At 43.9% G+C, this 15,231-nt stretch overlaps 1 protein-coding gene across 1 annotated transcript; it reads right to left on the bottom strand.

Annotated features, from left to right (window-relative positions):
- Window positions 1-3,710: 3,710 nt before the first annotated feature.
- Window positions 3,711-11,961, bottom strand: CCN3 (cellular communication network factor 3). Its single transcript, XM_014867700.3, has 5 exons — window positions 11,440-11,961; window positions 11,091-11,316; window positions 9,749-10,003; window positions 8,294-8,508; window positions 3,711-5,206 (listed from the first exon to the last, which is right to left on the bottom strand). The coding sequence occupies exons 1-5, from the start codon at window positions 11,521-11,523 to the stop codon at window positions 4,910-4,912; spliced, it is 1,077 nt and encodes a 358-aa protein (XP_014723186.2). The 5' UTR covers window positions 11,524-11,961; the 3' UTR covers window positions 3,711-4,909.
- Between the last annotated feature and the right edge of the window lie 3,270 nt (window positions 11,962-15,231).

The raw sequence follows: 15,231 nt of genomic DNA, 5'->3' as shown, positions 1-15,231 counted from the left end.
AAGACAGCATAGCACTGCCTGCAAGGACCATGCAGTGTGGTTAAGATGAATACATTTCCAACAATAATGAATCTTCGAACTAAGCTTGATAGCACACAGCCAAAAGGACATACTGTTTTGATGATTTGACTTATAATACTGAACATTTTAGAGTGAAAACCATCCGGAAACATGACGATGGGTCTCTCCAAGGAAGATACTGGCAGAGACATCTATTACTGCCCAGAAATCTCCATCAAAAGCTTCATTGATAATCTCATCAAGCACAGACAAGTATGTGACAAATTATTTCCTTGTGTAGTTAAAGATGTCCTTGCTGCATTGTTGAATTAAATCCTTGTGTGGTAAAAGAAAAATCCCCAAATAATTTTCAATGAAGATTGCCTTATCACTAAATAGCAATTAAGTGCTTTCAAAATTTCACATTCACAGAATGATCTCAACCATCTCACTACTTTGCAATGCTGTTTCTAAAAGAGAACATTTATAGTTTGGGAAAATAGCACAAAAATGAAAACGGCTGGAATTGTTTTGGATGCTGAAAATATACTTGGCCTCAGCGACTGCGGCACTGTAAAAAGGAAAGCTCTTTGGCTCTGAGCTCAAGCAGACCCTGAGTTTGAATCCCAGCTCCTTCATTTACTGTGTCCTTAATAGGTCATTAGCTTCTTTGAGTCCCTTCCTCTTTCCCTCTAAAAATGAGGTTAATAAGGAGGTCTGAATAGGACAGACATAGACTAAGGGGCACTGCTTGGCTTTACTAGATACTTATTATACTATCATCTGCAGGCCTACTATGTGCCTGGAACAGCAAGTGCTTATGAACACATATTATCTTACAATATGCGGTTGATAGTTAGGGCGACCAACTTTTCCCAGTTTGCCCAGGACTGTCCTGATTTTATTGCCGAAAGTCTTGAGTCCCAGGGCCCATCTCAGTCCAAGACAAACTAGGGTGGTTGGTCACTCTATCAATACTGTGGTCTCATCTTACAGGTGTGGAAACCGAGGCTCAGAGATTGTGTGTTAATTGCCCCATATCCCACAGCTGGGAGAGAATAGGCCTAGTGTTCCAACCCAGGCTTGAATGACTCCCAAGCCTGCCCGCTTTCTGTAGTCCTAAACTCTGCTCAGTAAATGTTGCTTTCCTTGTTGTCTTGCTAGAACATTCTGTACTTTGCAGATATTTATAGATCAGATCACATTTTTTCAACTGTTTTTGGTTATGGTTTCAGGATTGCATTCATATGTGTACGTGTTTGTATGTGTTAAAAGAGTGGAGGATTGTTCTCCAAGCTATAGTCATAATGAAAATCATAGTGATAGCGACAATGAAAATGATAGTTAGAAGCCTAACATTTATTTCAAAGAACATTCTATGTTTTGTCAGTGCGCAGTCAATTCGTTCATTCACTTATTCATCCATTCAACATATATGCAGTGAGGTCCTACTGTGTGCCAGGTACTGGGACAGATACAGAGAAGACTAAGATGCTGGTCTCAGGATGCTTAGTGTAATGGGATTTAAAGAATCAGTTGTAAAATAGCATGGGACCTCTGATGGAGAGGCATGCCCTACATGTTCCATCTCTTCAATCACCTCATCTCCCACTCTCCTCATGCACTGCCCCAGCCACATGGATCTTCTTTAATGAAGCTCCAACCTTATTCCTGACACTGGGTTTTTTGCACTAGTGGTTACCCCTGCCTGGAAGATTCTTTCTCCTGACCTTGGTTATTCAGCTCTAAGATGAAATGCTATCTCTTCAGAAACAACCTCCTTGACGACCTCCAGGCAAATTAGCCACCGAGAAATCAGATCATGCTGTTGCAATGATTGTACTAGGGTTTATTTATCACTATTTGATATTTATCTTCTTTGTTGTTTATTTCCTGCTTTTGCCTGCCTTTGCCAACAAGATATAAATTACAGAGAAAAGAGGTAACTTGTTTATTTTATTGTTGACATTCGTTTTATTCATGGCTGTATTCCCAGGACCTAAACAATGCTACGTATACAGAAGCAGTCAGTCAGTATTTTTTGAATGAACAAAATGAATGAAAGAGTCAATGTCTTGGATGCTAGGAGGAGCTGCCAACTCAGCATGAATGAGTAGAGGTGTGAGGGAACTGCCCTTGAAGGGATAGCTGAAGTCAGCCATGCCTTTTTTTCTCTGGTTATAAAGGTAGCATATTTTCAGTTAAAAAGGAAAAAAAGTAAAGAAATCACAAAAAAGGAAAAAAAATGAGAACATCTTGACATCATCAGTAATATTTGTTGCATATTCTCTCCTAGTTCTCTTTTCATTTGTTTCATGGATACTTTTGAACAAACCTGAATGACCCTTTCCATAGTTCTAGACCTTTTGGGGGCATAACTATTTTCTTACCTTTTCATTTTAAAGGTTGCTTGGTTCTTCATCATAATGGAGGTACTAGGATTTATCTATAACCAAATCTGTATTGTTGGACCTTTGAATGTTCCCATTTTTCTATTACAGACAGTATTGGACTAAACAGCCTCTCAGATAGACAATGTTTGCATGGAAATGTGAGAGTTTAAAGCAGAAGCAAAAGGATTCTGGTTTAAGTTCTAGATCCACTAGTTTCTTTTATCCATTTATTTATTTATCTTTTGGTGAGGAAGATTGGCCCTGAGCTAACATCTGTTCACAATCTCTCTCCTTTTGCTTGAAGAAGATTGTGCCAATCTTTCTCTATTTTCTATGTGAGATGCTGCCACAGCATGGCTTGATGAGTGGTGTGTAGGTCCATGCCCAGGATCCAAACCCATGAACCCCGGGCTGCTGAAGCAGAGTGCGTGAACTTAACCACTATGCCACCAGACTGGCCCTATCCATTTAAAGTTTTAAAAGTTTCCTCATCTGTAAAATGGGGAGGAATGCCCACCTCGTAGGGCTCTTGTGCAAATTAACTGATACAATGAAGGTAAAGCGCTCATCACAAAGTATGTGGCAAATAGCTGTCTTTGGTAATTTCCTTTGAATAAACTCCTGCTTTACAGTCGATCTTAAATGACAAAGAGACACTACTTAAAGAGATGAGTGAGAAGGAAACTTCAGATACAGGAAGCGAAGCTGAGAATAAGAAAAGTTTTTTTTTTTTTAAATTATGGAAGAACTATAGACCCACTACATCAGCCAGAAGCTTTAAACGACAAAAGTTATATGAACTCTGACCCTCACACTCTCAGATGGCAGCCCTGCTCATTGCTCTGCTCTGCATTGCCCCTGGAAATATGCTTTTCTGGGCATGTAGCAAGGTAGCAAGAGCAGGTTGATTCAGATAACGCTGGTGGTTGAAGCTGGGTAACTGGGAGGATAGAGAGATCTTTAACTAGCTAAAGAACCCAGGGAGGTGAGTTTTGCTTGATCCAACAAGAAGTTCAAATTTTAATAATATATAGTGGTATCTAGCAGCTTGTCCAGAAAAAAATGCCAGGGCTCAAGGTGTTGGTTTGAGTAAACAGTGTGGAGAATATTTGAGCCCTTGGCAGTAGACATCATCTAACTCAGTAAGAGCTGTTTTCTGTTTCCATTCTGATAAGAAATTGTAAGCTCATCTAAAAATATTCACTTTGCTTTCAACAGAAGCTGTCGCCTGGTGTCTGATTTAATTTGTAAATTAAAATTTTATTTTTATTTTCAATAAACAACTTATAAACACAAAAGTAATAGCAGAGTCACACGTTGATAAGATCATGTTTATTTAGTGATGTCTGACAAGTAGAGAAGTAAAAAGAATATTTTAAAAAATGTATAACTTACATTTATATAAATACATTAAAGGAAAAAAGCTGAACACATATGGTGACATTAGAAGAATGTATACATTTAAGTTTGCAGCCTATCTGATAGCCTGACAAATTAGATACACGCAGATCTTGTTCGTGAGTTTGCATAATTATGGCCCAAGGATAAGTTTTGGGCATGTCTACAATAATCCTAGAGTCCCATAAAATTTGTCGTCTCTTGCCACCACGGTCATGTCGATTCCATCCTTCTTTTTTAAAATTCCACTACAAGCACATTTGGAAGTCATCAAAGGTTGTCATCGGGTGCTTTGGGCCTCAGTTTACTTATCAGTAAGATGAGAGGATCTCTGCTGATATGCTCTGCTTCTTCTGAATTAAAAAACTAGCCAGCCCCAGTGGCCTCCAGCAGGTACAAAAGGATGAGGGCTGCGAGGGTCTGGCCATCTCCGTATTAGGGGGAGTCTTCTGTTCAGCTTCTTTCTATTGGAAAGGAGTCAATCTGTCTGAAATGCTCATGACACCAGTCCACTTAATCAACAAACTCCATTACTGCAGATACCTCTAGTTTCCTAGTGAATAACTAAACAGAAAACTAAATCTTGAAACCTCTGGATTTCAAGTTGAGAGCTTTTTGTTTCCTCAGATCTCGGACTTGGAAGTTCAGAGTTGAGCTCCTCAAAGAGAGAGCTCAACAGAGAATCAAGTCAAACCTCAATATATGGTGAAATATTTGACATCTTCAGTAAGATCCTGGACTTCACTGCGTCATTCGTTACAGTGTCATTTTCTTGAAATTGCACAAGTGTATAACAAAATAAGATGGGTGGAATGCGCTACAGTCTACACAGTAAAACATATGTCTGCTTTCTTAAATTTGTAGAGATTTTCTTTCGGAATAAACACCACGGAAAAGTCAGCCATCCCTAAGCACTATCCTGAGCTTACCTTGATTCCAAGGTTACTGTTAATCATATCTTTCATTAAAAAAAGACAGATATAACTGATCTCATACGACCACAGAAAATACATAGGACTCAGGGGTGAAATAATAACTCTTCATCATTTTTCTTATATTCATTTGATGGTGGGCAGCTACAGTTTGCCTCTGTGGGTGTGCCTCTCGAGGGATACAGGTTACATCTTCCCTCTGCTGGTGTTCGGCTTTAACTCTTGGAGGAAGGCCTCGTTGTTATGAGGACAGTTGTTGTGACAGGTGCAGGTCCCGATGACCATCACTGGTTTCTTGATGATTTGCCCTGGGGCGCACTGGAACTCCACCTGGATGGTTTTGGTGTTGTGGGGGGTGCAGCACCGGCCATCACTGCAAACCCCACAGAACCTGGGCTTATAGGTATGCAGGCTCGTGCAGTTCTTGAACTGCAGGTGGATGGCTTTGAGTGACTTCGTGGTGCGGAGACACTTTTTCCCTTTCTAAGAAAGAAGAAAAGGAGTGATGCATGGAATGGCTATCGTTCCTCCAAGGGACCATTTTAAGGGAATGGAATAACTTGCAAGTTGCCCACCCAATATCCATTACTCTTTCTTCTTTGCTAACAAAACATTAATTTTGTTAGGCAATGTGGTCAGCTAAAAGAGTTTGCTTCCCTAGAATGTCTAGGAGCTTGGATGGCCTTGTGACAAGGTTCTGGCCAATGACACATAAATCAAGGGATTCTGGGAAATCCTTCGCCCTTCAAAACAGGTATAGCTCTTTATTGCTTCCTGCATTCGTTTTCCTTCCTGTCTAGGAAGTGGAAACCAGACCTAATCATGCACAACCATCTTTTGACCTTGTGGTATTAAGCATGAGGGTGAAAGCCTATGTATTATAAACAAACCTATTTTTTCAAGCCACTACAACAGGCTTTGGTGTTATTTTTAGCCAAACGCATTCTCAGGTGTCATAAAGAGAAAGGGAATACATTTGTCACTATTGCAAGCCTACTAATGTTTCAAATATTTTTTAGACATTAACTCACTTAACGTTATTAATAACATTCACTCATACAAGAAACAATTATTAACATAAGGAACAATTGCCCAAGTTTTACAGATGAGTACGTGGAGGCTCCAAGGACAAAAATAATTAGAAATCATCTAGTAATTGAATTTGTCTGAAGCAAAGCCCATCCCTTCTATTATTCTATAACCTCAGGAAAGTCTAAGACAATAGAATTTAAGGTTATTTTCCATGAAGGCAGAGTAAGTGGGGAATTTATTTAATATTCCATTAGTAACGGTTGATGAGGAGCCCTAATATTGATAATTCAGCAAGGAATTGACTACATTTTTATTTCCCACTTAGATTTCTTCACCTACAAATTTGCCACACTTCTCCACTGCTTTCTACCTTCCTAGGCACAGTCCACAGCTTGTGGAATGAGGAGACACGGAATTTTCTTAAAGCAGTGTTCTCAAACTTTCGTGTGCATCAGAATCATCTAGAAAGTTTGGTAAAACACAGATTGCTGGGCCTTACACCAAGAGTTTCTGATTCAGTTGGTCTGATGTATGCCCCAGTAATTTGCATTTCTAAAAAGGCTTGGCTGCTGCTGCTAGTTTGGGGACTACCCTTTGAGGACTGTCTCACCTTTAAGAATCTCTTGGTGATAAGAAAGTAATAACTATTATGCTAGTATTTCCCTAGATTCCAAACAAATTTCTAGAATCTTTATGAAATATATTTACACTATAAATAAATATCTTAAATATAGTATCTCCCAATATTAAACAGGGTGCAAGTTACAAGAAAAAATACAAATTTTGGTAAAACAAACAATAGAAAAAGCAAAATTTTAGAGGCAACCCATGGAAAAGCCTTATTTAATAAAGGAGCTTCGGTATCCTTCACCATATTTAAGGGATTCTTGTTTCTTCCATTTTCTTTTCTTTCTTTTTTTTTTGTGAGGAAGATCTGCCATGAGCTAACATCTGTGCCAATCCTCCTCTACTTTGTATGTAGGACGCCTCCACAACAAGGCTGATGAGTGGAATAGAGCTGCACCTGGGATCTGAACCCGTGAACCCCAGGCCACTGAAGTGGAGTGTGCGGAACTTGAACCACTTGGCTATGGGGCCAGCCCCTCCTCCTTCTTCATATTAATGTTTAGCATATATTCTTGCCAACATCCACAAAAAGATGCAAGGTCAGCAACACCTCCGTATGTGTATGGATACCTGTGTGTCTGTATGTACATGTAAGTGAGAGACAGATGGGGACAGAGACTGTTTCGTGGGTGCCCCTGCCTGACTATGTTACATGTGTGTTAGAATTCCCCTAAGTATCAAGAGGTGTGGCTTCTAGCATATAATTTTAGGCATAAAGTGTTTCTAGATGTTCTTTCTAAATTGGTGGAAGAAACATAAAATTAGGATGGACCTCAAAAAGTCATATAGCTGAGCTGCCATATAACTAATGCAACCACTAGACTCTTTCTTTTATCAATAAACAGAAATGATGCTTAATGTCAAGTAACGATGCCTAATGTTAACAGAGTAATCTATGCCCAGCACTTTGCAAATTCATTCTATTTAATCCTCATAAGAACGTTTAGGTCCTACCTCCACTGTAAATGGCCCCATTATATGGGGGAAGAAATTGAGGCTTAGAGGTTAAGAAAATTGCCCAGGATCCCACAGCTAGCTCACGTGGGAAGCCGGGATTTACAGCCAGGCTGTCTGGCTCCAGAGCTGCGTCCTTAAGCATTAGATGCTATGGCCTCAGCACAGAGATATGCAAATCTTTCATTGCTAGGGACTGTTTTATTTTGGCCTTAGGTTTGTACGAGGGTCCATATAATAGTTCAATTTGGGTAGTGCATTTATCTGATCCAGGGCTCTGCTAACAAGGCCTGTGATATCATCAGGAACCAATCTGAGCTTTGGATCTGCATGCCTTGCACTCAGCATTAACACTCTGAGTTGATATAATTCCAGCAAAAAAGGAAAGAAATGTGCTATTTTATTTGGCACATATTGTGTTATGCTGGCAAATGTACTACTCCCACTAGGCTTTTAAAAATACTGAAAATAATTCCCAGACATCCATTCATTTATTCATCAACAATTGTTTATCAGGCACAAAATATGTACCAGGTAGGATGTTAGGGACTGAGGGGTGAGCAAGGAGCTATGGTTCCTACTCCATTGCTTCCTACAGAGTGAAGGAGTGAAGGAAACTGGGCTCAGAAATGACCTCTCTAAAAGGAGCCAGTTTTCTCCAGGAACAGAATGGGACTTGCCAGACCATTCTCAATTGGGGACATTATTATAGTTGACTGGCCCCTCGCTCTTAACCTGTGGACCTGCTGTGAGCTGCTTGGGATATTTCAATCCATCAAAGAGAAAAAAAAGAAGGTAAACACTCACTTTAGGAACCTCTCTGCCTTTCCCCTGGGATTAACTCCTAGCAAGAGATGACCTCTGAGTCAACTAGAGTCACAGTGACTTTCCAAAGCCCAGGCCCGGATGAGGCCAGGCCACCGCATCTGCGATGGGAGGCTACCTCTAGGCTCCTACCTTGTCTGTTGGTTGCTTGTGCTCTTGCTCACAGGGCCGCACCATGCACAGCCGAGTCTGCTTCACCATCTCACACTGTGGATTCCTGTTGGTGACCCGAGTGGAAAAACCCATGCCACAGCTCTTGGAACATGCACTCCATTCTGTGGTCTGTTCAATGCAGTTGACACTGGAGTCAGAGACTGCAACTCCTACAGTGGCTTCTGTCCTGTAGGCTATGGGATGTATAAATAAAGACAGCTGCATTGAGTAAAATGTGGGGATTGCAAAGCGGTTCTTTCAACCATCATTAGAAAGAGGGTCTCATTAAATTCTGTACCTATCAAACTCAGGTGCTCTCAGGGGACAGAACTGGATCTTTGTATTTACAACCCCCTAACAGGTAACACAGTGCCTAGCACATTGTAGGCCTTCAAGAAATCTTTGTGAAATGACTGTCCAACTTGTCCTTGAGAAGCTTAGGAGAGCTTGTCTTTAAGAAGCTTAGTAGTTTTAAGATTATAGAACAGTATGGCATCAACAACCATCCCATAAACTGTAGTGTCTTCAACATGTGATTTCTGTACAGAAAAAAGATCATGATAAAATTTTAATTGGATGAGTAAGTAGAACCACCCAAAATAGTGATGAAAGCTCTCTTCTGCCTTAGGGAGGTGGAAGGGGTTGTTTGGGTTATGCGATATAGACAATCACATAACCTTTGGTTACAATAAGTTCTGTGTCAACAGGTAATATGCACAGCTTGGGGCACACGGCAAGTTTTCTTCTCCTCTACATGGCAGTTTTCCTATCTGTAAGGCATGGCTGATAATTTCTGACCTCAGGAAAATGGTAAAGCTCTGTACACTGCCAGTATAAATAATCTGGCTGATTAATGGCTTCTAAAATATTCTCTACTGGCTCTTGAGGGTTTTTTTTTTCTCAAAAAACTATTTCCTTTATAAGATAGAACAAAAAGAAAAGCAAACAAAGATCCTGAAGTGTCACTTGACCCTTCCTATAGCATCTGAAAAGGTGACATTTCTCTGTGACACCTATCTAGGGATGAGGCGCATTCCTTAGGGAGGCTGGCCTTGAGAGCTCACAGGTAGTGTGAGAACCCAGGGGAAAAAAAGAGTGACTTTTTACTTTTATTTTTGTAATGTTAATAAGGGTCAAGTCGGATGGACGAAAATATAAACAGTAGTCATTCACTAAGACAAAATCAGTCCCATGGCTCAAAAGAACCACTGAATTTGGCAGGTTCTCTTTAGGAGAAACTGTGTGCGTACTTCAGTAACCTGGCTAGGATTCCAACAAGTGATGTGTTTGATCTCACTGGGCAATCTGGAATCCACAGCTGAGTGGCCAGGAACCGAGGCCAGTTTCTCATTGCAAATCCAAAGGAGCTCAGGAGCTTCCTGCCTGCATTTAGTCTGTGCTGTGACCCCCCTTCAGGGACCCTGAGTTTCTCACCTGGAAGGGCGAGGAGGTCCCCTAAGTCTCCCTTCTCAGCTGAGTCACAGATCCACTTTTCACAGCACTCCCCGGGCACTTCCACTTTTCTGGGAGCCGGGCAGTCAGGCTGGGGCAGTAGCAGGTCCTCTTCACAGCGGGGTATGCAGCCAATCTGCCCGTCTCTGCAGGTGCACTGGTATTTGCAGCTTGGCTGGAAGGTCTCTCCACTTTGGTAAATGACCCCATCGAACACACAGTTGTCTCCTTCTACCGCTAGAATATTGGGGAAGCAGGGCAGAGAGGGAAGGGGAGAGAGAAAAACAAGAACACAATACATTGGAGAAGCTATATAGGATTTGCAGCATATGTTCTAAACCCCAAAGCCTTCCTTTTCTGGTTGGGGAGATCTTGTTTCTTCTCCATCCCCAGTAGAGAGATGTCCTCACGGAGGCCTCCCAGAGCAAGAAGAAGCCTTTGAGACCACCCAGTCCTGCCACTCATGATATGGATGAGAAAAAGTGCAGAATTGAGAAATGACACTCCCAGGGTCCCACAGCTGTTGTTCCCAATGATAAAGTCATTTTTGCAAGAACCTCCTTAGATTTAGATTCTCCTACTCCAGCAGCTTAGAAATAAAAAGAAAAAAGTGCACCTCATAGTCTTCAAATGGGTGAACTGGTCAAATTGGGAAGGGCGTTAGGATTCCTTGGCATTCCAGCACAATAAATCATCAGAGCTTAGAAAGGAAAGTAGGCTGCTATTCGAATCCCTCTTATCCAGGGAGGCAGGGACAGCCTCCCTGCAAACGGTGCACCACGTGGAAAACGGATCCCTATTGATGAAGTTTCACCAGCTTGGATTGGCTGGTTGCCTGCACTTTATTTTACTCTCAGCCCAGACATGGTTTCCACAGTGGTCCCAGGAGACTAGTGGTTGCTTTGGCTCAAATGGGACAATTACAGGTGTGAAAACAAACCCGCTGGGGCGCAGTGGGGGAACTGTGAGCGCCTGAGTGAGCCCAAGCTTCCATCACTCCTAAACGTCCCCCTGGAAATGCCCAAAGGAAATGACTTCACTTTGCTCTGCTCCCGGTCTATCTAGCTTCTTCTCTAGGGAGGCAAGTGATGAATGTTTCTCACCTCCGCGGACAGGTTTCCTCTCTGGCTTCTGGTCCTCCCCAAAGCCCCAAACGCCCCTAGACCGTGCCTGGCACACAGGAAGCGCTCCATAAACATCACCTACTGCATCCTCATTATTATTATTTGCGCATCACCCTCGGGAATGGGGGAGGAAAAGGAGAGGAAAGAGGAAGCAGCCCCAGCCGCGGGAGAAGAGGTGAGCGGCGGCCGGGCAGGATTACCCATGCAGATGCCCGTTTGGGCGCTGGGGTCCGCTCTGCGGTCGCAGAAGAGGCCGTTGCTCTCCTCGCACGGCTCCATCTCGGAGCAGCTCTCGCCGCGCTGGCGGGCGCACACCAGACAGCAGGAGCAGTCGTCCAGCACCGCTCTCACCCCAGGGGCGCAGGTCGGCGGCGTCTTGGAGCACTGGGCCGGACACGGGGTGGGGCAGCTCTGAGTCGCAGCGACCTGGGGGCGGGCGAGACATGAAGGAGAAACCTCTCAGCAGAGACCATCGAAGCAGAGGACCGAGCGGGGACCGAGCAGGGACCGCCCAGGAGGGCAAAGTCTCCAGGGGGTTGCACCACTCACCTGTCCCAGGAGATGGAGGAGCAGGAAAGCCAGGCAAAGGCACCGCTTGGGCAGACAGGGACTCATGCTCTGCGCTCTCTGCATGCTCAGGCTTTTTCCTCCCGCTTTCACAAAACGAGACTTCCTCCGCTGGAGTTTGGCTCTGCACGCCTGTCCTCCCCAGCGCCACCGGCGCAGGTTTTATAGCGCGCTCCAGGGACGCGCACTAGCCGGTTGGCTGCAGCGCAGGGAGGAGGGGGGATGGGCTGGTGGGTGGGGAATGGAACGAACCCCGGGGTTGTCATGGCAATTGGCCGTGGGTGCTGCTCTCCTTAGGGCGCGGCCCCGGGGCCTGCGTGTGCCTGTGTGTGGCGACTGGCTTTTCCCAGAGCCCAGGGAGGGGCTGGGTGGAGTCCCGGGGCTGGGACCCAGGGCTCGCTCGAGCGCGTGGGAAGGAAACGCCCGTTTCCTCCTGGAAGCTGCTTCCCTTTCCCCCAGGACTAAGACGCCGCCGCTCCCCACCATACTTCGCCCGGCCGTTCCAAGCAGGGCTGCGAATGTAGGGCTGTCCTAGAAGGATGCCTGAAGTTTGGGGCCATCTGTGGGGGGTTGGCAAGAGGCCCAAGGGTTTAGTCATAAGGGAAGCACATGCAATTTTGTCACTGGTTAGGGCACTCTTTGAATGTGTTGAAAGGGGGAAGGGCAAAAAGGGAGGAAAACAGAAAGAAGAAAGTTAGACAGTGGGGGGAAGAAGCTCAAAAGAAAAGGAAAGAATCGCAATGTTAGGATGGGGGTTGCTGTTGGCCAAACCGCAAAGTCCTTGTGAGTAATCATTGTAGGCTCCGCTGATTCTTAAACCCACAGTTCTGCAGGTTTGGTAGAAATAAGAGTAAAACATAATAAAATAAAAATACAAGAGCCTGAGGTAAATGAAACCTTTCTTCCTGGTTGAGAAAGGCCTTTCCACACCTGTTGTATCATGCCTAATGTAAAACAGCACTTCTCAAAATCCAAGAGCAGTGAGGTTATAAGGCAGGTCCAGCACGGCCGCCGTCGGAACCTCGGTGAATCAGGGAAGGAGTGAGGAAAGCATTTGCTTTATTTGGCTGATCCTTGAGCAAATCAAATCCCTCTGTCGCCTGGCCTTTGCTTTGCTGTGAAGCGCTTGTCATCTCTCATGAGAAGGAGAGCAGTTTTACTGCTCCAAAGGTGACGTTGCCTGATGGATTTAAACAGAAATTTCTCCCCTATACTTCAACTTTGCTGCTGCCTCTGGGATCACTATGCCCAGCTCCTTTGAGGATAACCGCGTTGGAAAGACACTTTATAAGAAAAAATATACAGGCTTGTGATGTAACTCTAGACTAAAAAGAAGCAAATTTCCTCTACATCATCCATCTCCAGCATGAATCAAAGGCAGCTTGTGTAAGGGGCCAGACCTGCCCCTGTCACACGTGCCCCCCGATGATGAAGTCATCTCAAGTCCCATCATAGTTCTCTGAGCACTGGGAACTCCTATGACGTACTTCCAAGTCTCCAATAATTCTGCTTTCTTTGAGATAAACCGGACTAAGCAGTACTCGAGGCTTGACAAGAGACTGAACAGTTAACTTGTGCCGTGTCCGGGATACTCATATACTCTCCAAGTTGACGGGCTTCGTGGGTCGTCTTGCCTAGTGATGCTTCCACGTGGCTGTACATCAGAATCAACCAGGGTGTATTTCTTAAAAATATAGATTCTTGGACCCCACTCTTGACTCACTCAGTTGGATTCTCTGGTGAGGGCTCTTGGTAGACCGCATGTTAATGTATTTTGAGATGGGAGCTGGCTCTGGGAAACCTAGATATGGAACAACTAGAAGCACAGCTAATGGGGAGGCAAGAATATTGGCCAAGTTTTCCAAGTCTCAAGAGATGGAACCAGGAGAAATGGGCAGTATTGAGGTTGGGCTGACTCTTCTTGGAAAGGGAGCGGATGAGAGGAGAAATGTAACTTCAAGATAAGAATGTAAATGTCAACAAGTCGCTGCTGTTGTGAGGGGCTACTCAGGCCTCTTGATTGCAAATGATAAAAACCAAACTGGAACTAGTTTCGTGGAGAAGACTTTATTGGAAGGATGCTGTGGTGACTGACATGGTAACAGAATGGAAATGGTGATGCCTCAGAGGCAACTAGGATCAGGGCCCTGGAGCTAGCAGAGCTCCATCTCTCTGTCTATCTTCATTGCCTCTCTGTGTTGGTTTTAGTCTGTTCCACCACGAACCAGCTTCTTCCATATAAGGGAAGTGTCATCCTTGAATTTTCCCTAAACTCTTACATTATGGTCTTATCTCCACAAAAGGAATGTCCCTCTCCCTTAGGTTCAATTTGAAAAATTCCAGGAAAGGAGCTGGATGAGCTCACCCTGGGCCAACTGAAGGAGACAAAAAAGGTGAGGTATGAGGATTAGCTAACACCACATCGTTGGAGTGGGGAGGAAAGATAGTTCTCTAGGAAAGATAGAGTTTTATTTTAAGAAGGAAGCAAGCTTGACAAGCCTAACAGTGCGTATTCACCCTATCATCTGCTATAAAAGCTCCTGGATAAGGATCTCCACGTGAAACAATTGGAAACTGAGAGTGAAGCCATCTGATGGTAACCATGTCAGGTCATACTTTGCCGCCTCCAGGACATCTTCCGTTGATTCTTCCACGCTGGGATAGATTTCCTCTCAGTAGGTCTGGCACCCCTTGCTTTCCTCTTATATCTAACTCCTTGAATAATAATGATGTGTCTATGTCTATGTCTGTCTCCCTCTCCTGCCTGGGAGCCCTTGAGGACAGGGAGCATGTCATATTTGCCATAACACCCCCAGCTCCTACTTCAGGGACAGACAAGAGGTAGTCGTTCTTGGCGCTTTTGAGATACTGCAAACCTCATTTTAAGTTTTACCACTTATCACTGCTCTGCATAGGATGAGGTAAGAAAGAACTGGACGCTGTTTGTTCCTCAGCAGCAGTAGAGGCTAGATTGGTCCTATTAGCCATCACCCATCTGCCTCTGACATACACCTTCTCTCAGTCTTTCCTGGCACCAAGAGTCTAGAGGACAACGAACAGGCTGATGACCTTCTCCTGTTTGAAATAAACTGTGTGTCATTGAGGTCTCTGGGGAAGTCAGGGGATTCCGTATTAGAGACTTTTCATAAGTTGTTGTTCTTGGCTTCCACCCAAGATGGCAACTCCACTAGGTTAAGAGGTGCAAGGATTTTGGTCGATTCACTTTTTTGGGGGGTGTGTGAGGAAAATTGTCCCTGAACCAACATCCATGCTGGTCCTCCTCCACTTTGCATGTGGGACACCGCCACAGCATGGCCTGAAGAGTGGTATGCAGACCCATGTCTGGGATCTGAACCCGCAAAGTCTGAGCCACCGAAGTGGAGTATGTGAACCCAACCCCTGTGCCACTGGGCGGGCCCTGGGTGGATTCACTTTTCCTTTCATTTCTTCCTCTTCTCCCTTTCCCTTGCCCTAGATGTGGCAGCAGAGACTCATTTCTCCCTGTCTAGCTCAGATAGGCTGTTAATTGATTTATATTCTTATTACTTATTAGTCAATACTCCTACCCAGAATACATTCAGAGAACTTCCTACATTTTGTAAAGGTAAAATTTTATAAAGATTTCCATCGTTGTTGTTTTATCTTTTTCAGTATTATAAAATATTTTAAAAATATATTGGCACTGACTTCTGTAGCAGACAAGAGAAATATAAGGCACAGAGCCTCATATTAAAAATAAAATAAAAGCACGGTGACGATGATGTTATCACTTCC

Source organism: Equus asinus, chromosome 12 (genome assembly GCF_041296235.1).
Source record: "Equus asinus isolate D_3611 breed Donkey chromosome 12, EquAss-T2T_v2, whole genome shotgun sequence".
Taxonomy (NCBI): domain Eukaryota; kingdom Metazoa; phylum Chordata; class Mammalia; order Perissodactyla; family Equidae; genus Equus; species Equus asinus.
This window is presented reverse-complemented; position numbering and strand designations above follow the sequence as displayed.